This window comes from Bacillus rossius, assembly GCF_032445375.1.
Source record: "Bacillus rossius redtenbacheri isolate Brsri chromosome 4 unlocalized genomic scaffold, Brsri_v3 Brsri_v3_scf4_2, whole genome shotgun sequence".
In the NCBI taxonomy this organism is placed as follows: Eukaryota; Metazoa; Arthropoda; class Insecta; order Phasmatodea; family Bacillidae; genus Bacillus; species Bacillus rossius.
Genome location: NW_026962011.1, coordinates 40,185,088 through 40,208,340, shown reverse-complemented (window position 1 = coordinate 40,208,340; position 23,253 = coordinate 40,185,088). Strand labels below are relative to the sequence as shown.

Below are 23,253 nucleotides of genomic sequence, written 5' to 3'. Positions count from 1 at the left end.
AGTTTCCAAGTACCTAAGTCATTCTACATATGTTTCTCGTTCAGCATTATGTTGCTATTATCGAAGCCTTAGTAAAGAATCACAATATGTCAGTTACTATTAGAAGAGAAAATTAAAAAAATCCCTGATTACTCACTTAAATTGCTAGAGAAATCCCTGTTTTCCCAGTGACTCTTTTAATTCCTTGGCTTTTTCCCATTTTCTATGTTTTCCGTGTCTGCAACGACTGTGTATTAGGTGAACTAAATAATTTATTTCTTTGGGTTCAAGGTGTGTGTTTCTTTAGCATATCTCAACCTGTTTTCAGTGTGCATTTAAATGGGCTTTCACTCTCTCTCCAATGCACAATTTCTGCCAGCACTGTCCTTTTTTTCGGAGTGCTGTTGCCAGATATACGCCACAGAGCACACAGTATTTTGACACAATTTACATTATTTTTATGTACCCGTTACACGCACTGTGTCTGCATTACACGATACATTGGTTACATTATATGTTACACAGGTTATCTGACGAGCTATCAGCCATGATGCTACTGTTGACTGACGAACCATAGACAACACCACACTCTCAGCCTTACCAACCGAGCTGACAGTACATAACAGTCCTTCCCTCCAAGTGATTTTTTACCCTAAGCACTTGTACATATTGTTATACACAATGGAGAACGTAGTCACTCAAGTTTCTTGGTGTTTTCTTGACTCGTGTGGATCGCTCCCTCACCCTCGTTGGCAAGTTACTCAGCTCCTGGGGCTGTCCCTGGGTCTCCTGCAGTGAGAACTCCAAGGTTCCAGCAAGCTCCTCAGATGTTTGCTGCCCTGGACGAACATGATCGACTGCAGCTGCCGAACCGCAGTCACTAGGAAACCCCAAAAATGGTAGCTCGGAGTCCCCCAACACTAGGGAACCGGCCGCTCGCTGGAGGGGCATCTCGCTGCCACTCATCCTCGTACCAGATGATCCTGGTTGTGTCGCTGTACTGCTTGGAGGCCTTTGTGGTTGCTGCTGAAGCTCTGCTATCCCCCGATGGACAGCTTGCTGGAGCGATTCTTCCTGCTCTCGGGGCTGCGTCCCAGATGCTCCTCCCACCGGTAACCTCGAGCTCCCCTGGAGTCGTGTAGCGATATTGCGTCGCACCATCTGATCAACATGTCTCCGTGCCATGTGACCTCCAGCCTGAACTTGGTATGTAACTGGACCCTCCTTACGTGCCACCACTCCAGGGACCCACTTGGGTCCAGCTCCATAGTTGCGTATTAACACTGGGTCCTTTTCACTAAACTGTCTCATTTTTCCACCACACCCGTCCTCCACTAACCCTTTTCCCGCACCCGACAGCGACCGCGGGTGCAGCTTGTCGAAAACCGTCTGCAGCTTCCGACCCATCAAGAGTTCGGCAGGCGTCTTCTGCGTGACCGTACTGGGAGTTGTGCGCAACGAAAAGAGCAGTCTGTGTAATCTCGTATTCCAGTCGCCTGCTTTCAACCTCTTCAACTTGTCCTTGACAGTTTGCACCGTTCGCTCGGCTTGTCCATTACTAGCTGGGTGGTATGGGGGCGTATACTTGTAGATGACTCCATTCTTCTCTAGAAAGGTCTTCATTTCACTTGAAGCAAAGGCAGTCCCATTATCAGACACCACAACGTCCGGAATACCATGGTTACTAAACATACTCCTCAGCTCCTGCACCACTACAGCAGATGACATTGACGGCACCAACCGTACCTCTGGCCATTTCGATAAGGCATCAATGACAACCAGAAATATTTTCCCTTGGAAGGGCCCCACAAAATCAACATGCAGACGGGACCATGGTCTCTGGGGCGTGCTCCATGGCACCTGGGTCTTTGCTGGTGCCCTGCGTTCAGCCTGACATATCTGGCAATGGCTTACAATCTCCTCAATGTCTTCGTCCAGTTTTGGCCACCAGATGTAGCTTCGAGCTATGGCCTTTGAGCGCACCATTCCATCATGTGATGCATGTAACATTCCTAGGAGGCTACTTCGCAGCTGCTGCGGAACTACCACCCGAGTTCCCCACAGCACACAATCACGGTAGACTGACAGTTCTAACCGGCGGTTCCAATAGGGTCGAATCTCCTCACTTGGTAGTTCTTGTGGCCATCCATGCAACACAAAATGCTTCACCCTCTTCAACACTGGATCCTCGCTCACGCATCGTGCCATGGACTGGGCGTCCAAGGGGGCATCCGGCATTGCTTCAAACATCAGGATATCTGCCACTGCCGGAACTTCCCTAGGTGATGTCGGCTGTGGCAACCTGCTCAAGGAGTCTGCATGTCCAATCCGAACCCCTGGCTTATGCATGATGGTGTAGTCATACATGCCCAGCAACAGACTCCACCGTAACATGCGAGGTGACAGTATGTCCGGGGTTGGGCGCTTGGGATTCAAAAGTCGTAATAGTGGCTTGTGGTCCGTCACCACTGTAAATGATCGGCCTGCCAAATATTGATGAAATTTAGTCACCCCAAATATCACTGCGAGGGCTTCCTTGTCGATCTGCGCATAGTTCCGCTCACATTTTTGCAGTGTCCGCGACCCAAACGCCACCGGTCTCTCTTCACCATCGTCCATGACGTGTGCCAACACTGCACCCACACCATACTCTGAGGCGTCGCATGTTAGCACCAGAGGTCTTGTGGTGTCATAATGGACCAGCACACAGTCTGTTTGTAGCAATTCCTTGGCCTTGGTAAATGCAGCTGCATGCTGTGTCTCCCATTTCCAGGCAGCGTTTCCATCAAGCAGTCGGTGTAGAGGCTCCAACACACTAGCTTTATCTTTCAAGAACCGCTCATAGAAATTGAGCAAGCCCAAAAAAGACTGCAGGTCCTTCTTGTTTTGGGGCACTGGTACCCTACGGATTGCTTCCACTTTGTCGTGTGTGGGATGTATCCCTTCCGCATCTATCCTATAACCTAGAAAATTCACCACTGCGGATGCAAAAACACACTTGGACTTCTTCAACCGTAACCCAGCCTTGTCTATCCTTGCCACTACCTCCGCTACACGTGTCCAGTGCTCTTCTTCATTTGGGCCCGCTATTAACACATCGTCCAGTAGCACTACCACTCCTTCTATACCTGCTAAGAGTGTTTCCATGAGCCTCTGGAACACGGCAGGGCCACTGCTCACTCCAAACTGTAATCGGCGGACCTTGAAAAGTCCCTTGATGGTATTGACAGTCAACAAATCTGCCGTTCCCTCGTCGACTCCAACCTGCATGTAGGCATCCTCCAAGTCCAGCTTCGTGAAATATTTCCCCCCTGCCAGCGATGCCAGAGCTTCGTTGATGGTCGGCAACGGATAACACTCTGTCTTACATGCTGGATTGATTGTGCCCTTGTAGTCAGCACATATGCGAATGGACCCATCCGATTTCATAATAGGCACGACAGGTGTCGCCCACGATGAATACGGCACTGCCTCGTAAGCTCCTCGCATCACCAGCTTGTCGATTGCATCCCCTACCTTGTCCCTTATTGCAAACGGCACTGGTCTGCATTTCCTAAATACTGGTGTGGCTCCCTCTTTAAGCACGAGGGATACCGGTGGACCTTTGTACTGTCCTAAACAACTGCTGTCAAATACCTTTGGATACTTGGCTACCAGTTCCTCCACCCATTGACTCTTCTGCACAACACTAGGTTCCTTGCAACTCTCTACCATGAAAACGCCCTCCACAGAAATCCCAAGGGGCTCCAACCAGTTCCTCCCCATCAAACTCGGCCCTTTCCCAGCCGCCACTAACACCGGAAGCAGTACTGCCTCACGTCCCCTTGTTTTTACCAAGACTGTTTTAACTCCCTTAACTCGCAACTGTTCCTGGGACCACGTACGCAATGCGATGTTACACATGTCCAATGGTGGCTGTTCGGGCCACAGGGCCTTGTATGTTTCCTCACTAATAACAGAAAAGCTTGCACCTGTATCTATTTCCATGCAGTGTTTGTTGCCATCCAACCCAACATTCATGACAAAGGGTGCCTTACTTTTCAACGCACGCAGGTTATTCAAACTGTACATTGCTTCATTTTGTTCTCCCTCTTGCTCCCTTACTGTATCTGACAACATGTGAGTAAGTCCAGAGTTAGACTTATTCCCCACATTTCCCTGTCGGGCCCCACCAACAGGCCTACCTTGTTTTTGTTTTGTAATACAGGCTTTCTCTATGTGGCCCTGTTTGGAACAAAACCGGCACACAGCTGTCACATGCCGACACTCTTCCGCAACATGATTCCCTGTACATCGCCAACACTGTTGTTTCCGTTTGTTCTCCTGGGGGCCCATCATTTGTTTACGTATTCCCGTGTCCATGTTTGCCTGAATACCAGCCGGACGTCTGCCGGTATGGCTTCTGCCTGCCACCGCATGCACCGGATGTTCGTCAACACGCGTTGTACTTATCTCGTCACCTTTTCCACGTAAGTCCAATATGTTCTTCCCTGTTGCCTCAGCCGCCATAGCAATATCCACTGCATCTTTGAAGCTCAGTGGATCCTTAGACAGCAACGCGTGCTGAACCGATCTATCCCGCACACCACACACCAGTCTGTCTCTCAACATCCTCTCCAAATTGGGGAAGTTACAATGCGTGCTCAATCGCCGGAGTTCCGCCAGATAGACTGCTATCGTTTCATCCGCTAGCTGGTCACGTTTCAAAAATTTGTATGTCTCAACAATCTCGCTGGGTTTCGGTTCGAAATGTGCGGACAGCTTGCTGAATACCTCGGCGATGGGTATCTCATCGGTAGCCTGTGGAGCTAACAATGATGAAATTAAGTTGTAGAGTTCCGCCCCGCAGACAGTGAAAAATACAGCGCGTTTTGCTTCGTCGTTTTCAATTTTATTAGCTATAAAATAAAACTGCACCCTTTCGCGGTAACTCTTCCACGTGTCCTGACCCGGCACAAACTCTCCCATAACCCCAATCGCCGCCATCATCGCCCGCACACCACTTCACGCGCACGAACCGATCCGGAATTCCTCGTCGCCACTTTTATGTACCCGTTACACGCACTGTGTCTGCATTACACGATACATTGGTTACATTACATGTTACACAGGTTATCTGACGAGCTATCAGCCATGATGCTACTGTTGACTGACAAACCATAGACAACACCACACTCTCAGCCTTACCAACCGAGCTGACAGTACATAACAATTATAATGGAAAAATGTTAAAATGTATTTGTAAAATAAATTATGGAATGACAATTTTGAAAATACATTTTTCTGTTGAATTTCATAAAGTACATCATCGTATAGTATTGATTTTTTTTTCTAAGATGACATATTTGAAATACATCATCTTGGTTTAAAATATTTTTGCCAAAATTGTATTTATATAATTAAATATCAAAAATTTTGGCTTTACTCTGAACATAGCACATGATTTAATAGAATGTTTTGTTATTTATAGTGACCGACTTTTCCAAATATTTTTTTGCTGTGAAATCATTATTTGTGTTTATTATCAATTTGGCAACAGTGGTCACATTTACACTGTTCTGCAAACTAAGCATGAGACAGGCTATATATATTGCAGTAAACTTAACAGTTCTTTTAATTTAAGGTAGGAATTGCATGTACTTGACACCAACCTTATGCATGAGTGATGTAGGTAGTAGCTAGAGGTGGGTCAAAAAGTATCAACCTGATATTTTGTAACTGATACATGCCTGCATCAGATACTGCAAACGAGAACACTTGAAAAGTATTAAGTACTTTAGTATCAGTTTTTGAATTCGCCTGGAACAACACCACGGCCAATGTGCGCGTGCGCAGAACCCGATCGCAGATGACGGTCACTTGGGCGGAGCTTGTGAAAGGGGAGGGAGCGGCACGACGAATAAGGGATAAAGGGAAAGAATGTAGGGGAGGAAGCGCAGGGGAAGGCGTTGAAGGAGAGGCGCAGGGCAGAGCGAAATTGTTACGAGTCATTTTGTTTATTGTCCCACATCAAAGTATGCTCAGTGCGCAGTGCGTGCACCGTCTCGTTCAATAATAAAACTAATGAAATTTTAATATTAAAAAGTACATTCATACAAGATATAATATTTATATTTGTGCACCTAACAGCTATGAAAATGCAAATAAATTCTCAGTTGACACTAATAACAGATGTAATCAACATATGGACTTTCTTTTTTCGAAAACAATTAGTAACTAGTGTTTTCATACATTAAAAGATTACGATTTTATCAAAAATTTAAAAAAAAAAAAACAGATAGGTACATTAGTGAGCATACTATATCAATATACATTTGAGTTAGGTACATCAGGCAGATAGCAGTGCCAATATCGATAAAAAAACAAACACTTTGCAAGTTCAGTCACTATTTAACAAATAGTATTGCATTATAACTCAGTTTTTGTTTACACAAATTACACTTATCAAAATCATTATTTTCCGTGAAAAAATTCCACTCAAATGAAGTCTTTTTCTTGCACTTATCCATTCCTTATTTCACTATAAAGATACTAACTACAAAGCATGACAGCCCGCAACAATTTACATGGTAATACACGGCCAGGACGAACTGCAGTGAATGTTGAACTGATTGATACTGGCTGTATAGGCGGGCATGAGAGTAACAGAGGTAGAGAATTACCGGGCGTGATAAATAATGTATCAGATTCTCCTTCCGGTCGCAGGGTCCTGGGACCGCTACTGCTAAAACTGATACAGAAGTATCAGATACTTGTAACTAGTACATTACTGTATCAGTATTAGGTTGGAACAGATACCGAAAATTGCTGTAACAACACACCTCTAGTAGTAGCTAGTTTTATTAAATCTGTTTATTATTTTCCTTCTTCAGAGCACTTTTATTATAAGATGAATATACTTAATAAATAAAATAATATTTTTTTCTTTGTTTCAGGTTATATATAGTTCACACAGTGGTGAAGTATTTGCTATATGTCTTCGCCATCTGGGCAACATGGAGTATCATACGATCTTTCATTATTGTTGCATTCTGAACAGTGTCTTCATTACTATCTTTAAAAGTTGTAGAGATGCAGTCTTTGCACATGTTTCTTTGGAGGTTGTAATTTGTAATATGGTCATGATATTTAATAATGGTCAGGATGCAAAAAAAAAAGATTCTCTTTGTTTTCTTACTGGGTAGGAGAAAGAGCATCTTAAAACCCAGGACCAAAATTTTAAATTAAGTAAAGATATTTGTAATGGTATGATTACTGACATAAATTGTATAAATCTTTTAAATAAACATGATTTTACTCTGTGTGCTGAAACCAGGCACCTTGGGTAATTTTTACGTTACATAATAATGTCACTCAAAATTTTAGAACACAAATAAACTCTCAATACTGGATATGTACCTTTGATTTTTTTAATGTTTCTGTTTAAAAAAAAAATTGAAGATTGTTAAGTAGTGAAAAAAAATTATTAAATATCTTCTATCAAAAGTAAATGCTAAGAGCACAAATTATTAATTTTTTTTACATGTTTCTAAAATTATTTTGGGAGACATTTACATTTTTTCAGCTTCTTTTTTAAGTTCATAGTCAGCATTTAAATATGGACAACATACCTCTTGAACAAAAATCTGTAAGAAATACATTGCCGTCACCCGCGGTCTCGTGATCGAGACCCGGGGCGGTCCTAGTGGTTTTAGTGGCTCTTAATGAAATCTCCGGCGGGCGCCAGGTTAATTTGAGTATTAACCGAGGTGGTCGTAGGTTTTTGCCCCTGCGTGTTCCACTAGGATCGGCGGCTGTTGATGGTGGAAGGGAGTCCCTGCTTTTAATACGCACTGGCCCTAAACAGTGTAGAGGACTGTTTCCTAACTGTTCAGGGGGTGTCTATGAAATAAAGAAAACGTTATTTAGGTGTTGGTTTTTAATCCCGCATCTCACAAAGTGTGGATGGGCACAAGTTACACAATTACACTTGACAAATACGCTGACACTACACACACTCGCACTGAATAATTAATTACGTGTTACGTTGCGGCACTTGCAAATAAGATCCCTACATGGGTTTGAGGGTCTTCGAAGAGTTTGAGTGGGTTAATGGCCACTCCCTTGATAAACTGGAACTAGCTTCGTGCCCGGGCTCACCTGTGTGAGTCGCGGGCCCACGAAAGTAATATTAAGAGACAAGTCTTTAAGTTTGTAGTCGGCAGGCATCTGCTCGATGAATTATATTAAGTTCTGTTCGCGGGAGTCGGCCCGAACCGTAAGGTGACTGCGTCGCGAACCGTTGTTGCACGACGAGCAAAAATTAACGCGGCCGGGTTAAGCCATGCACCGGCAAAGGGGCACGGGGGCACGCGGGGAGAGGAAAAAGAGGTTTTAATGAAATATAATATTTACCAGTATGAAGAAATCAGGAGCACAAAAGTTGAAGTCTCCCCGCGGGATCACACGTCCGCCCCGGCCCGTGAGTAAAACTCTACTGCCGCTTTGTGCTGGCTTGGGGGGGGGGGGGGGGGGGAGAGGAAGCGTCATGACGCGCCGAACTTTCTAATGTGCCGTTATTCCAAATTTATAATTATAATTAGACATTATTATTTCTAGAACCCTCGTAACTTAATGACATCTGTCTGAATTAGTTGGCGGAAGAGGCCTATAATAATAATACATAATAAAATTGAGATTAATAATATTTGAAAATAGAAAGTCAAACTGGAGACTGTCTGTCACTTGTTGACTACTCCAGTGGCTATTTGCAGGTGAAAACGGGGAGGTTAATTAGGTTGATTTATGCTGTTGTTAATTATTGGCGGAAGGCCGCAAGGGATGTTCCGAACGTTTATTAATTGCGGTCTCCCACGGGGAAAACTGCTGCACCCCTACGACGCACTTTCACTCTTAAGGGTTGTTTTGTTAATTAAAAAACACTTAATTACTCGCAGTAATTAATGAAGCATAAGAGCTGTTTGGTGGAGTTGGCATATGGGCGTAATACGTATAAACACTCACCGACGTCGACAGCTCGCTTGACTCACGTGACCTGGGCTAGGGTTGCGTTCCGTTAGCGGGGATTAATACTGGCGGGTTGAGGCCGGGCTTTATGGCCTTCGGACGGACGACGACAACATTAATTAGCCTACCAGCCTTGGTTTAATGTTAAACTACCTGACTCCTCTTTCTATATTCTGCACTGCAGTCATGAATGTACTACTTGCAGTTCAGCATATGTCCTACTTGCCAATATCAATACATACATTAACATTATGAAAGACTTAACACTTAAAAATATGTCACAAACATTTAAAAGTAAAACTATCCACACTCTTGATGTTTATAGCCAACTCTGAACTGTTCCTGTGATTCAGGCAGACAAAATATCCCCAATCTGTCTGGAAAGAGCATCTTACTGCTTTAGGGGTGTACATTTATAAATGTAAATTAAAGTTTATTACTTAATTAACCCTTAAGTGTTAACCTACCTTACCTTTCATTCAGGCAGCATAAAAAAGATGCCACCCACCTGTAATTTCTTTAGTAATTTTTTGTTTTCTTTCAAATAACATATTGACTAATAATGATTTCAAAATAAGTTTGTCACTACATTTTGCTGTTACAAATTTAACTTTAAATACAGTTAATTATTTTGCTTTGAATTCAGCTTGACTTCAGTAACTTTTATGAAAATCAATTTTTAATTTTCATTCTAAATTTTTTTTTAGATATTAAGTTTAAGTTTAATTAAATTTGTTTTTTTTTTTTACTTAACTTTTTCAAGTATGATATTCACCTTCATGGCGTGCTGGTTTTTTTAAATTTATATTTGTAACAGCTGTTTATTATTACACACTTCAAGTCATTGAAATTTGCATGACAGACTAAAAAATTTTTGTAGGATGTTTTGATGGTGTTTTATGTTTTGCAGTCATTAAGGAATTTGTCCCACTTGAAGTCTTTATTTCATACATACAGAGTACATTACTGTTGCAATGACGAGGTGTAGCTGCAAGTTGCAGGGCCAGGCCAAAATCTACGACAGTGAAAATGTCACAATGCGCTCTCCTAGAGTCAAAGCTAGGAGAGTCACATGTCGCTAAGATAAACGGTGCCACTCAACAGATGGCGACTTGCAGCGGGCAAGTCACAGTCTACTGAGCAGTGACACGCGACACGCCTAGCCCAGCTCATCCAGTAGCACATGAGCTAAATGAACGTCGCGAGTTACTTTCTATGAAATAACATGTGAATCTAACCTAGATTTTTCGTCTACCATGAAATAACGAACAAAACAAGAAGAGGAAGGCTTAATTTTACAGGAATGGGAACTACACACTCAAATGATCTACGTTTCTGCATCTTCTGTTTGTTTGTTTTTTCTTTTCCTGTTGTCAACATGGCCGAATTGATAGAAGAAGAAAAGCAGACAATGTGTTGGTTGTGTAATAATTTTAAACTTTTAAACATTTAAACACTAAAAAATGATTTGGTACTCACTCTGAAAAGGAGAGTAGATTTGAATTCTGTGCAGGAACGTAGCTGGGGGGATGTCCATGGGCTCCAGACCCTCCCTTACAGGATTTAACAGAAAAAAAAACACAAGCAAAGACAGAATAAGTAAATTATAGCAATACATAATTTTAAAGTCATTATTTTAGAAGAAGTAATGTAATCCTTAGGTCTACAATATTTTATTTTTTCCCCATTATATCCCGAAACGCCTCATACACAGAAGTGGCAGTTATTTGTGATGACAAGTAATATACTTACACTTAATGCCGGTTTGCACATGTGTTGTAAGCATGTATTTTGTGCAAATGCACATGTATGTGTGTGTGTGTGTGTATGTGTGCATGTGTGCGTATGTGTATGGATTTATGACTTGTTTTAACAAAATCATCAAACAATTTACTAAAGGAAAAAGTATTTAAAACATGTAGACAATAACCAAAATATAAAATGATAAGATTTATTTTCTCAAGCAAAATCATTACTTAGACTTCTATGTGTAAATTATGGAGTTATAATAGTCTACATTTGCCTGAAATTTTAGCATGACAATTTATTTTCTTTTGAAATATAATAAATTAGGTATAAAGAAAACTTACGCATAAAAAATTATATCATTATCTGTATTGAACCTCCTTCACAAAATCCTGGCTCCGGCCCTGTTCTGTGAATGAAATTAGATCTGATTTTATATCTATGAGAATTCTGAATAACTTTCTTTTTTATATTTAATGCTAATTATAAAAATATAATTACCAATGGAAAATAATTTATTTTGGTTTCAAACTAAATTAATGGAATGCCATAACTGTGGATCAACATTTAATGGTATAAGAAGATTAAAATTGAATTATCAATTTACATTTATTATCAGGAAAACAAAAACCATTTCTATTAACTAAACTCATGTACAAAATAACACAATAAATAAATTTAAATCATACACTTGAGAATGCACAATAGTGCATAAAACACTAGCTTTTAAAATATTTTATAATTATATTTATAAATTTATAATCAATGCATTCCCATAGTTCCCATTAAAATAATATGTTTTGGCTCCTCTGTCGCACAAGTTGTCATGCCACATCGACACCCGCCCCGATAGCGTGTGCATGCAACGAATATATCGGCAGTGCAGGGAAGTGTAGTGATGAGAACGACCCCAAGGTCATGGGTCGATAGCTGCCCGCACTGCGATTGGGTGTTGATTTGTGCTACTACCATTGCCAGGTGTATATTAGTCCACCAGATGTAGTTCCAAAACTCTGTTGTATAATTCTTCAATTGTTAGATATTAGTCAAAATATTATCATTTTTTGTCTTACATAATTAAACAACTGTGCAACTATGCCACAAATCTCAACCTGAGTCATTCCCACGCTCCGCGTACTTCATGCGGGAAACATGGCCTTCGGCGGCGCGCCAGTTATCGCTTGCCCGGCTCAGGGGTCGAATGTGTCCGCGCACCACGGGGTTATCAACGCTTTGTCTTCATCGCTTGTAACCACCATATCGTAAGTCTTTATCAATCCTTTTTCATTGGCCCCATGGCCGGCTCTACCTTCGGTGTAGTTTTAAAAAACTAGTCACGTAACGTAATAGTACCATATTTGCAACCACGCATTAGTGAGTTTTTTGTCTTTTTAACCTTCGTAGTTGACAGGCTACGTGCTCGCACCCATCCTCTGTTAGAAAGCCTGCTTGTGAACTTTTCATCATCGCCCACACTGGGCCATCCAGGGCCGTGCACGGACAAAACGTGTAAACTTTCTACAAAACTTCTACAACTAATTTACTTCAATGGGAATTTGCTGTTGGCCGCATCTGCCCATGTGAGAAACGTGTACGTGAGAGCCTTTCCCCCATGCTTAAAGTTAGAGGCTTGTTGTCTCCTGTGTAACTTCGTCATTGCACCAACACATAACGTAACTGAACTGGACTCCATTCTCCGCGAGATGTGTCAAACGTCTAATACGCACACTAACTCTGAACCAGGTGCATATGTAATCTTTGTATATTTAGTGATAACTATTCCGTGTTTTGTCATCCTAAAGTGTTCGCCATGTTCTACGTCACGGGCTTGAAGTGCCAAACAAACTGTAACCTCATACTGCCACCCACGGACCTTCACACTGCATCGCCACTGGACATTCAAATCCACATACCGACCTTGGTCGTAACCCGAACACTCATGTTCTTTAAGTATGCAGGGCCATGTTAAGGCACTTAAACGCAACGGGCTGAGTGCTGTGGTAGCACCATGTAAGGGTACTTTCGTGTAATAAAATTACACCATTTCGTAGTTTTCCTGTTTCATTGCAGTAAATGCTGCCTCCAGTCACATGGACATAAAAACCAATCATTTTCACCACAAGACATTTTTAATGAAAATGTTTTACTCTGTTAGCTCATAAGCATAATATCTTAATATCAGTTTGTTACCTCTGGCCTTGACAATGGCTAGTAACAGATTCCTTCACTATCAGTTATTTTATTATGTTGCCAGTTTCAAATAAATCAAAAAGTTATGTCACACAGCTTGAAAGTTTAAAACATCCAAAAAAAACGGTTGTTAACTTGTTTAAGTGATATTTAGTACCAAATAAATCAAAGGCTTCAGTTTCTGAAACAGTTCAAATCACCACACTTCTACAAGATGGCTGGCATTTCTTATATAAAAATCAACACTCTGAATCAGGCGCTGATCCAAGGGGGGGCGATAGGGGCGATCGCCCCCCCCCCCCCCTTTCACCATGGGAAGCAAAATCGATGATGTAGCCAAATACATAAAGACCCGCGCATTGTCTTACATGAAACCAAAATATTGATAGCTTTGTGCCACATTGACACGGAGTAACTTCACTCTGGGCATGTTTCCTTCATCCTTTAACTTTTCAGCTGTCCTGAGCTCAATAGAAAAGCGTGGCTTGGAATGTTGGAAGGGGGTGGCAGGCGACAAGCTGGGCTATCCTGTTACTGGAGTGGAGGGTGGAGTGAGGAGAGTTGCAGTGCGACCACAACCAAACCCCCTCCCCAACTATACGCCGTGCCAACAGACGACTGCCTTGCCTTCTCGTCAGTAACCTACTGTATAGTCAGTGACAGGACAGTGTTCAGTAAAAGTAGCATCATGTTCGACGAAACTACTGATGCTTCACGAGTCCCAGTTGACACTTGATTTGAGGTATGTACACAAAGATTCAGTGCACGAAGATGTTTTACAAATTTTAAATGTTAAAATTTGTGAACAGTGAGGACAAGGACCAATATGAAGTATATGAACCAACTGTAAGTGGCAAAGATATTGGGCAAATAGTACTTTCTGCTCTAAAGCATCACTGTCTTGACCTAAGCCATTGTGTTAGCATATCCACAGATGGGTGCAGTGTCATGGTGTCAGAAATTTGTGGTGCTGTGGCTGAAGTCAGGCGAGAAGCTGTGAATGCTGTTCACTGTCCATGTCACAATCATGCTCTTAATTTGGCCATATCAAAATCTTCCTGCATCCAAGCAATTCGAAATACTATTACAACAATGAAAATGATAATCTCGTTCTTCACTGCATCATCAAAACGCTCAGCTTTACTCAAAAACGTTTTATGTCACCAACTCTCTGGACTGTGTGAAACTCGTTGGATCGAAAGACACGATGGCATTTTGCAGTTCCGAACATCTTTTCTGAAAGTAGCTCAGGCTTTAGAGTGTGCCGTATCTTGGAAAATGCTGAAAGTGCTGCAAAAGCAAAGACTTTGTTGACTGCACTTTGTGAGAGTGAATTTATTGTCACAGTCATCTGCTTATCTGATATGCTGGGAGACACTCTTCCTTTGAGTAGACTATATCAGAAGACTTCAATAGAGTTTAAGGTTGCCCAAGTTATTCTGGCAGATATGCTTTCTGTTCTAAATACAAAACGTACACAGTGCGAAGAGCTATTTTCTCAACTTTTCAACGAAGCTGATGGTCTTGCTCAGGAGCTTGGTGTAGATTTAACTATACCTCGACTTGTGAGAAGGCAAACACACAGACAAAATTACCCATCAACAAACCCTGTTGAATATTTCCGAAGAGCTGTATTCATTCCCATTCTGGAGCACATTGTCGAAGATTTAAAACATCGGTTTTCGGAATAAACGCAACAGCTTCACAGCCTGTCAGCTTTGTTACCAACTTACTCTTCTAGTCAAGTAAGTGTCAAAAAAATTTCTACAAAGTATGGCTCTCTCCTTGGAGTGAATGGGCTAGAATATGTGGAAAGACAACTTAATGCCGAGGTTCGATCATGGGAGGCGAAGTGGACCCGTGAGAAAGAAATCAACAATACAATACCCTCCACAGCTCTCAATGTTCTCGCTTCGTGTGACGAGGAGCTGTATCCAGGCATCTACATTCTCCTGAAAATCTTAAGTCACCTTACCCGTAAGTGTCACTTCGGCAGAGAGAACATTTTCGACATTGAGAAGACTTAAGACGTGGTTGAGATCTACCACAAAGGAAGACAGACTGACCGGACTTGCATTATTGCATATCCATTATGGCTGCGAGATTGATAAAGAAAAAGTCATTGATCGTTTTGCAAGCAAGAGAACCCGCAGGATGGAATTCATTCTATGATGGAGAAAAACTGTTGTTTTGCAACTTCTATTTATGCAGAACCATTATATGTATAAGACATTTTAATTTTAGTTATTACTACAAATGTTATGCCCATTCTTTAGTTATTGTATTTTATTTATTATTTTCTGATAACTTTATAATTTACCAAAACTCATTTTCTGTGAAAATTTTTACTGACTATACCAAAAGTGTATTTGACATTTTAAGCACAAAATTGCTATAAAAAAACACCATTTTGCATGCGAAAATCTATAATTTTTCCGTGGGGTGGACCCCCGGACTCACCCATTTTAAATACTTTTTAAACCTACATTCGCCCCCCCTAACATAAAATGCTGGATCCGCCCCTGCTCTGAATCTAAAACTTGATACAAACTTAAAACACAAGTGTTATTTCAAACACTTCTGGCTCAATTGGCTATTTTGATATCCAGTTATCAAATTGGAAAGTAATCAAAAACTCAAACTTAAAAGCCTATAAATTGGCTAAGCCAATTCACAAATGACTTCTACATGATAGATAAAGAGCCTCTTTCTCATAATCTTCACCTCCTGCTTCACTATTAAAAAATTTCCAATTATGTAAACCAATGTAAATCATTATATTCAAAATCAAACATTGCGCCATTTTGGTAATCAACCAATCAGGATGCTTGACATACTTGGAGGGTATAATGCTGAGACTATTAAATTTTGCTTAAAAATTCATATTAATAATCTGCTTAATAAACTGTTTACAATCTTTATTAAACACAGAGTTAATCATTCCAACGCATAACACCAAACAATATAGGAAACTCAAGCCTTTTAACATGAACGCTTGTCATAGATTTTCTCTCGTCGTTTGAAATATCATTGTTGTAGAATAGTGTATTCATAATTGAAACAATTTTTTGCAGTCTGAAAAAAATATTGACATAACTTTAAACATGATGACAAAAGGGCAATGATCATACAGCTGTTAACAATAAAAAATACTTAACTTTAAAATAGAATATTTGTAAATTATTTATTTCATAAATAATTAAGTGAAACATGATAAAATAGTTTAACTCCTAGCATAGTTATCATACGTAAATAAAAAAAAAATAACCAATTGTATTTCTAAGTACTACTGTCCCGAGAAACACTGTTAAGTGTTTATAATGTTGTTAACTTAAACCAACCAAACAATTACAACAATTTACAACATTTTAAATGTAGTTAACATAACTTTATCAACTGTTCAAAACAGTTTACTATTGGTAAACTGCTTGAAATATCACAATGCTGTTTATCAGGCATCAAATAGAATGAGAGCAACTCGAAAATTCAATTTCCAGAATTATATATAAAATTTTTATAAGAGCACAATTTAAATATTTACGAAAATTATTTTAAAATCAATAAATATACCTATAAAAGGAATAAATATTAAAAACCATTAAATGTTGCAGATATGTAACTTCTTCATACTCATTGAGATTTGTTTTCATAAAAGTTTTAGAAGTTTAGAAGTTAACAGAGATTTCACTCCCAGGTTAAACATAATTCCTTATTTTTTTCTCTGACTATATCCGGATCTAGTTTTCCTTAGCAATCTTTGGGTTCAAGGCATTTTAATACATTTACACTTTTAATAAAATATTGTCTATTTCATTTTTAGTGTCTTGATAATCAATGCCATAAAAATTAGGGATTGTTTTAAGATTTTATTAGAGATTGTAGGTGGTTTTGATCTAAATCAATGTCAGGTTACCCAAGTTGTTTCACAATACATAACCATCTTTGGCTTGTAAAATCCTAACATTAATTTACATGAATACCTATTTAATGCAATACGCATAAATGAACTTTATTTGAAGTTCCAACCACAATTAAGGCAAATACGTAAGGAATAGACCATTAACTAGGAGTGCCTTGAATAATCAATTGATACATTCACACATGGTTATACAAAAATTAACATAAATGTTGATATTTAAATATAAACATTTTCTGAAGCCTCCTGAATCCTTTACATTTAGGTGCTACACATTATTTAATAGTTATGCATTCTATTTAATATTTTTAATATACACATTAGACTTGCATATGCGAAACACAACTTTTCTTTAACGAGCGCGATTTGAAAAGAAAAAGGACTCCAACCTGACAGTGTAACATTTGTTGATTCACACCTTTATTTTAAAAATCTTTGTTTCTCCTCACCCATAAATAGTTTTTATAAGTCAAAATAATTATATTAAGAAAGTAAAATCACAGATCATTCACAAGTCACATTGCTAAAAATTATTTGTAAGTAAGCTCTGAATGTGATTACGCGTATGCGCAGAACTCACTTTTTTGATGGTTTTGACCAGGTTGTAGGGCAACACCTATACAATCCTTAGGTGCCCCTTGGTTGATGGAGACAGTTTTCTATGTACGAACACACTTGTACGAATATCCCCACTTTGGGTTAGACAATTAAATATGTGGAGCTTACTTTCTCTGTGTAAAATTATTATGCTTAGGTAACATTCAGTTGGCATGTGTTAGGAATATTATGCCACAGTTAGGGATTGGCTTGAAAACATAAGACATGGATACACTTGAATAGGTGAATTATAAATAACATATAACCAACACACAATTGAAATATTTGCTTATTTATTTAAAAGAAATGTCTCAAATTTACCCTTAATATTAATTCTTAGTTATTAGCCTCAAATTTCCTAACTGCTTATTGGCACCGCAGAAAACACAAAATTATCGACTGGAGTGACGTTGCGCACTTTCCATTACCAAGCAAGTCTTTGGTTCGGGTTCGACGATATATTACACAGTTTAATTAATGAATTTGAGTTCTTAATTATTATTACCTCGGCTAGATAGGTTTAAGTACGTCGGTAGAGCTCTGAGTCCCTCGTTCATCAGACCTCTGAATTATGTTAATCGTGTGTGAAAATAAAATAAATTATATTTAAAAAAATCCGTTTCTCGTAGATATTCTTACTTAAATTCAAATCTCAATGTTTATTTTTCATTTAAGGCCGCGATGTGACGATTGTGTGGGAGGAACGTGGTGATTAGCACTGAATTGGAGTAACAGACTCTTACAATTCTTTACTCACGTATATATCACTCCTAATGTCTTTATCTTTTTAGATAAAGCCTTACTTATGCACGTTTACACCCTAACAATGCATAATTATCATCCTTCTTCCAGGATGCCTATAACTTTCTAGCTATTTCGTAGGATATATTTCCGTCGACGTCACGAAGCAGTTCCAGCTTAGCTTAAGCCGGCCATTACATTATTTTTCAATCCATTATTAAGTCAGATAACAATGAATGACGTATTTCAAATAGCGGCTCGTGATTGGCCGAAAACCAAAAACTGTTACATTAATTACTGTCAAACTAATGAAATCCGCGCGTAACAATTGCACAGAACACAAAATCTCTTATATAATTTAAATAAACAAAAATTTAAAATCAATTTACATTAAATAATAACGGCGTCAACTTAACCGTTTACCGTTTCAAAGTTATTACCTCCTAAGAGGGGTCTCTGTAATTCATATTTATGATTTAATTAAACATCTATTCAGTCCATAGAACAATATTCACATAGATTTACACTTTAAAATATTTACCGTTTTCAAATCAGTAAAAATATTAGACATAGAGTTTACAAATTAATTAACATAATAATAACTTAATATGGGGCGAAAACATTAAATTACGGTACAAGGTGGCAGACCCGCATTTGGCGCCATTAATTCCTATATATGTAAATACGTAAATATGGTGGGGGCCGTACCCAAAATAATTATGGGTGTGACAAGTGAAACTTTATGGTAGTGAAACTATTCTGGAATACATTTTGTACACTTAAATGGTCATAAAAACAAATAAATGCAACTTTGAAAGTACTAGAGAAAATTAAAATTACACATATAATTCGCGCGAGAATTTCTGTAAAATATTTGGCGAAGCAAATGTATCGATGTTTGCCAAATGTCCGCTACAGTGCGCTAAAATAGGTTTTTAACATCGTAAAGGGCGTTTTTATTAAACCGGTTACTTTTTCGTATTCTAACAGGACAGGTTCTGGAACACTGTCTGCGAGTTAGGTTGACGCCACTCCCGCTGCCTGTTTTTAGCTTTTATTTAATTATTAATAATGTGAAATATCTCAGGGGTTTTACGGGGGTTCGGCCTCGTGGCTGCAGGCAGGAGCGCGTCTCGGAGTTTGAAAAAACGTTCAGAAATTACCTGGGCTGTTTAGGCCACCCAGGACGCCTCGTAAATGAACGGAAAACGGTTTACAGGACACTCCACTTTATTCAGTATCAATACACTCATTCGCCCCGAGACTGGCCGCGTCCGTTGTCGGACCGCTATGACACGCGTATCTCTAAACGTGACGGTTCGCGCGACCAAGATAGATTGCAAAGTTATATTGACAAGCTGAAACAGTGGCTTCACGTCCCTATGAATGGTTTAGTATGTAAATTAATGGTTAATGCCACAACTTAGACTGGCACGTAAATACGTAGAAAAGATCCTATGTTCAGGATAGTTTGCAGTCTAACCTGCTACGAAAATTAACGTCTCTGAAATTACGTGGGCACGCCGACTGAAGACGTACACGTAAAAGTTCCTTACACATAAAAGTTAGTCACTTAAATACACGTTACACTTTGCACTATAAAAACGGAGAAAGTTACAAGACGAAAGTTAGTCAGTGCTATTCTCAACACCTATTACTGAGGATCTACGACGATAACGATTAATTGGCTAATTAGCCGAAAACTGTGTACCACTACTACGCGGTCCTTAAACTGGACATGGATTTACGTATGAAAAGTAAAGTTCCCTGGTGGGAAGAATTTAACAAATTAAGAGCCGCACGAAATATCGTGCGACTGGGTTGGGGTCGGCGCCGAGTTAATTAAAAGATTTGCGAAAACTGAAATGTTGAAGAGAAGCTAGACTTGATGACCCGACGTTCGCGGAGCGCCTGACCCCTTCGAGCTCCAAACGGTAACTGAGCGCAAGACCGCCCTGCGGCCTCGCGCCTAACCACGTAAAACGCGGGAAAACCGACCCGGCCAGTTTTGGACTTAAAGACAAGTTACAAAATATATGCTTATAAAACCATTATACATAATTTCCCTTACATGAATCCTCTTTTAAATTGTTATTAATTTAGTTGTTTTAATTTAACAAATAATTATATATAATTAGTTAGGCGCATTGCCACACCCGGCCGGGCGCTGACGTCGCTCTGGTGTTCGTCGCGGCACACTTTCACACACTCACGCTCGGGCGTGTTCTATGCACTTAGGGGCAAGTGTTGTTGTGGCATAACGACCTTTGCGGACCAGAGGGAGCACCGGTGGTTGGCGTCAAGGTTATGGTTGTATCCCAACAAGGTAGTGCTTATTCACTACCTTAACCTCATGTCTTCGAATACTGCTTTAGGAAGTACTAAAATTATGTTTTAAGAGGTGGGAAAGGGAATTGTTTTTAGGAATCTTATGTACACTGACATTTTACTTATTTTGAAGGTCAAGAGAGTAAAATTTCATCAAGTATGGAATAAAACTTTACATTTGTATGACGTCGTCCGACCGACGACCATCCCTAAGCCCGACCTGCACCCGCCAGTATACTCTCCCGCTAACGGAACGCACCCCTGGCCGTGGCCCACCCGAGTCGAGCGAGCCACCGAGCCGAACGGCCAAACCAGACATTATTATTATAAAGCACACTAAATCCGAGTGGACTAGAGACGAACCACACCCATTCCCCCTCAAACAATTAATTACGAATTTTGCGACCTTAAAGTCTCTTCCAGACGCAGTCATTTAGTTTTTAACGTAATGAGGTCAAGCTTGGCGCGGCAGGGGCCGACGCGCCACCGGACGCCATGCCAGTTCCGCAGTTCTACTCGACTCGCGGACCGGGACGGACCTACGTCCCACGGAGAGACCACAACCATTGTCTTCATCGCAAGTAACGTCCGGTAAATATAGTCATTTAGCATAAACCAAACCTTTTTCTATTCACCTCTCCGTGCGTGCCCGGTCCGTTTTTTACGGTTCAGGACCTAATCCGACCGCGTAAACGTAAAGACGCTCCGCACCACACCTGGTGCGCAGGGTCGCTCTTCAGCATACGGCACGGGCCGTCTCCCGCAAACCACAGAACTTTTCTTAAGGCCACGCGCCTTCGCGCTGACCACAAACCCGCAAGGAAAACTTCGCCAAGTTTAGTGGCGGTGCGTGTACCACCCCAGTGGGCACGGCACCAGCGTAGAAACAATCGCTTACGGGACTGGCCGACTCCAGTCACCCACAAACTCTGTGTGCCACGTCAATTGTGCGCGCCTAATTTTCATTAAGTGTACTTTGTTAACGTAACTTTGCGCCACGTCATTTGTGCGCACCTAATTTTCATTAAGTGTACTTGTTAACGTAACTTTGCGCCACGTCATTTGTGCGCGCCTAATTTTCATTAAGTGTACTTTGTTAACGTAACTTTGCGCAACGTCATTTGTGCGCGCCTAATTTTCATTAAGTGTACTTTGTTAATGTAACTTTGCGCCACGTTGAGGCGTTTGCCACGCCTCCTTTTAATTTGGTAATTAATTATATCATATGTTTGGCACTTGGTTCATTTTCGTCCTGAAGATTGATTAAAACATAAGCATTACGGACATTCACGGCGCTGCGCTTGTGTGTGTTTCCGCGAGCCAACACCGCGCGGCGCGCTGAGCCTTATGACGTCATGGTGACGCGTTAACCTGCGACGGTCTGCGGCTGGCGAGCGGGGAGACGGTGCTGGCGGCTGGTGGAGTCGACTTCGGCTCGCGGGTGCAGGCGTGTTGCGCCGCTGCTAAAATGGAAAGGCTGTTCCATTCACCTACGCATCGACCAGTGCCCAGCCCGGGTTATCGTCCACCATGCTGCGCAACTACAAGTAAGCCTCGACGCAACCGCTATTAACAACCGGAGGCCGGGTTGGTTTTTTAAGGAAAAACAATGAGCAGAGAGACTTGACTGATCATAAACTCAAATTCATTATCTTGCTAGTTTCTTGAATCGTAATGTGGCGAAATAAACTCTACTTCTCCTTTTTACGCTACGTGAGAATTTACGTAAACTGCAAGCCAGACTTATCACGTTGCTGTGGTGCGGGATGTGAGACTCGCATAATTACGTCGAAACGAGAGTCCGGTTAGACCAGAATATTCGGAATTGTGCCTAAACAACCTTTATAGACAATTACGTCATCCAGGAGTGTAATCAACGGACCTGTTAGGGAAAAACTTATCCTTTCTAAATGTTTGTAAAATTACCCGTAATATAGTGTTTATAATATGTGATTACATTAGATGTCCTTTTCTTTAATGCGAGATCTAGATCTTCTGTTGATTTGTGTACATGGTTCTGTATTTTAATGTACCAAGCCGATGCCAAGCAGGATTATTAAATAGTAAACAGGCAGTGATGTTTTCAATTATTATCCAGGTCATTCATTTTTGCCTAGGGACCGTACTTCTCACTGCATTTAGTTGGTACACCCTTCTGCGGCTCCCGACTTTAAACTCGAGCGCCTCAAGTAAGGCCTCAACGTCATCTGTGCGCGCCTCTCTTGCATCAAGTGTACTTGGCCTGCATACTGTTACCCGAGAAACCAGTGCCACGAAACATTGAACATGTACCGGCCTGCACCCCGCAACGGACAAGTAGCCCTCAGGGGTATGTCTGTACTCAGTAATTGTATGGTGTGACGTCAATCCCTTGAATAAAGGCACGTCGCTACTACGGCAATCCCACGCATTCTTCTTTAACGTAAATTCCCAGGCAAGACCGCCGACGGTTCTAGCGGACCACGCTGGGGCAACGAGCCACGAACCCTCATTGGTTAGACACCGAGCTAGCCTGGCGCCCTCCCGGAACATAAAACGTTAATCAGACCAGCCACCCCGCTAGAACTCGCGCCCGGACTCGAACACGAGACCGCGGACGACGGCATGTATAAAAAAAATATACAAACAAACAATTTTTTTTATATATTTATGTTTATACACATATTTTCGTGTATCCAATAAATCATTTAGATTATGTGTATAAAATTTATTTTCATTGTACGTAGGTAAAGAAATAATTGCTATTTGTC

The 23,253-nt window shown here is 40.7% G+C and overlaps 2 protein-coding genes across 11 annotated transcripts in view; one reads left to right on the top strand and one right to left on the bottom strand.

The window, feature by feature from the left end:
* LOC134542059 (putative fatty acyl-CoA reductase CG5065) overlaps window positions 1-7,290 on the top strand; it is a 72,356-nt gene extending 65,066 nt beyond the window's left edge. For all 4 annotated transcript variants that reach the window (XM_063385936.1, XM_063385935.1, XM_063385934.1 and 1 more), the window contains one exon: window positions 6,915-7,290. In XM_063385936.1, coding sequence (XP_063242006.1) covers window positions 6,915-7,014 — 100 coding nt within the window. In that variant the 3' untranslated portion in view covers window positions 7,015-7,290. The remainder of the gene's footprint in view (window positions 1-6,914) is intronic.
* LOC134542058 (fatty acyl-CoA reductase wat-like) overlaps window positions 1-18,661 on the bottom strand; it is a 175,232-nt gene extending 156,571 nt beyond the window's left edge. For 2 of the 7 annotated variants that reach the window (XM_063385928.1, XM_063385933.1), the window contains exons 1-2: window positions 17,756-18,357; window positions 10,465-10,538 (exon numbers count right to left, since the gene is read on the bottom strand). The gene's annotated coding sequence lies outside the window, so the exon portion shown is untranslated. Of the gene's footprint in view, window positions 1-10,464; window positions 10,539-17,417; window positions 17,725-17,755; window positions 18,372-18,615 lie in introns of those variants that run through there. The other 5 variants (XM_063385932.1, XM_063385924.1, XM_063385929.1 and 2 more) reach the window with 5 other exon arrangements.
* Between the last annotated feature and the right edge of the window lie 4,592 nt (window positions 18,662-23,253).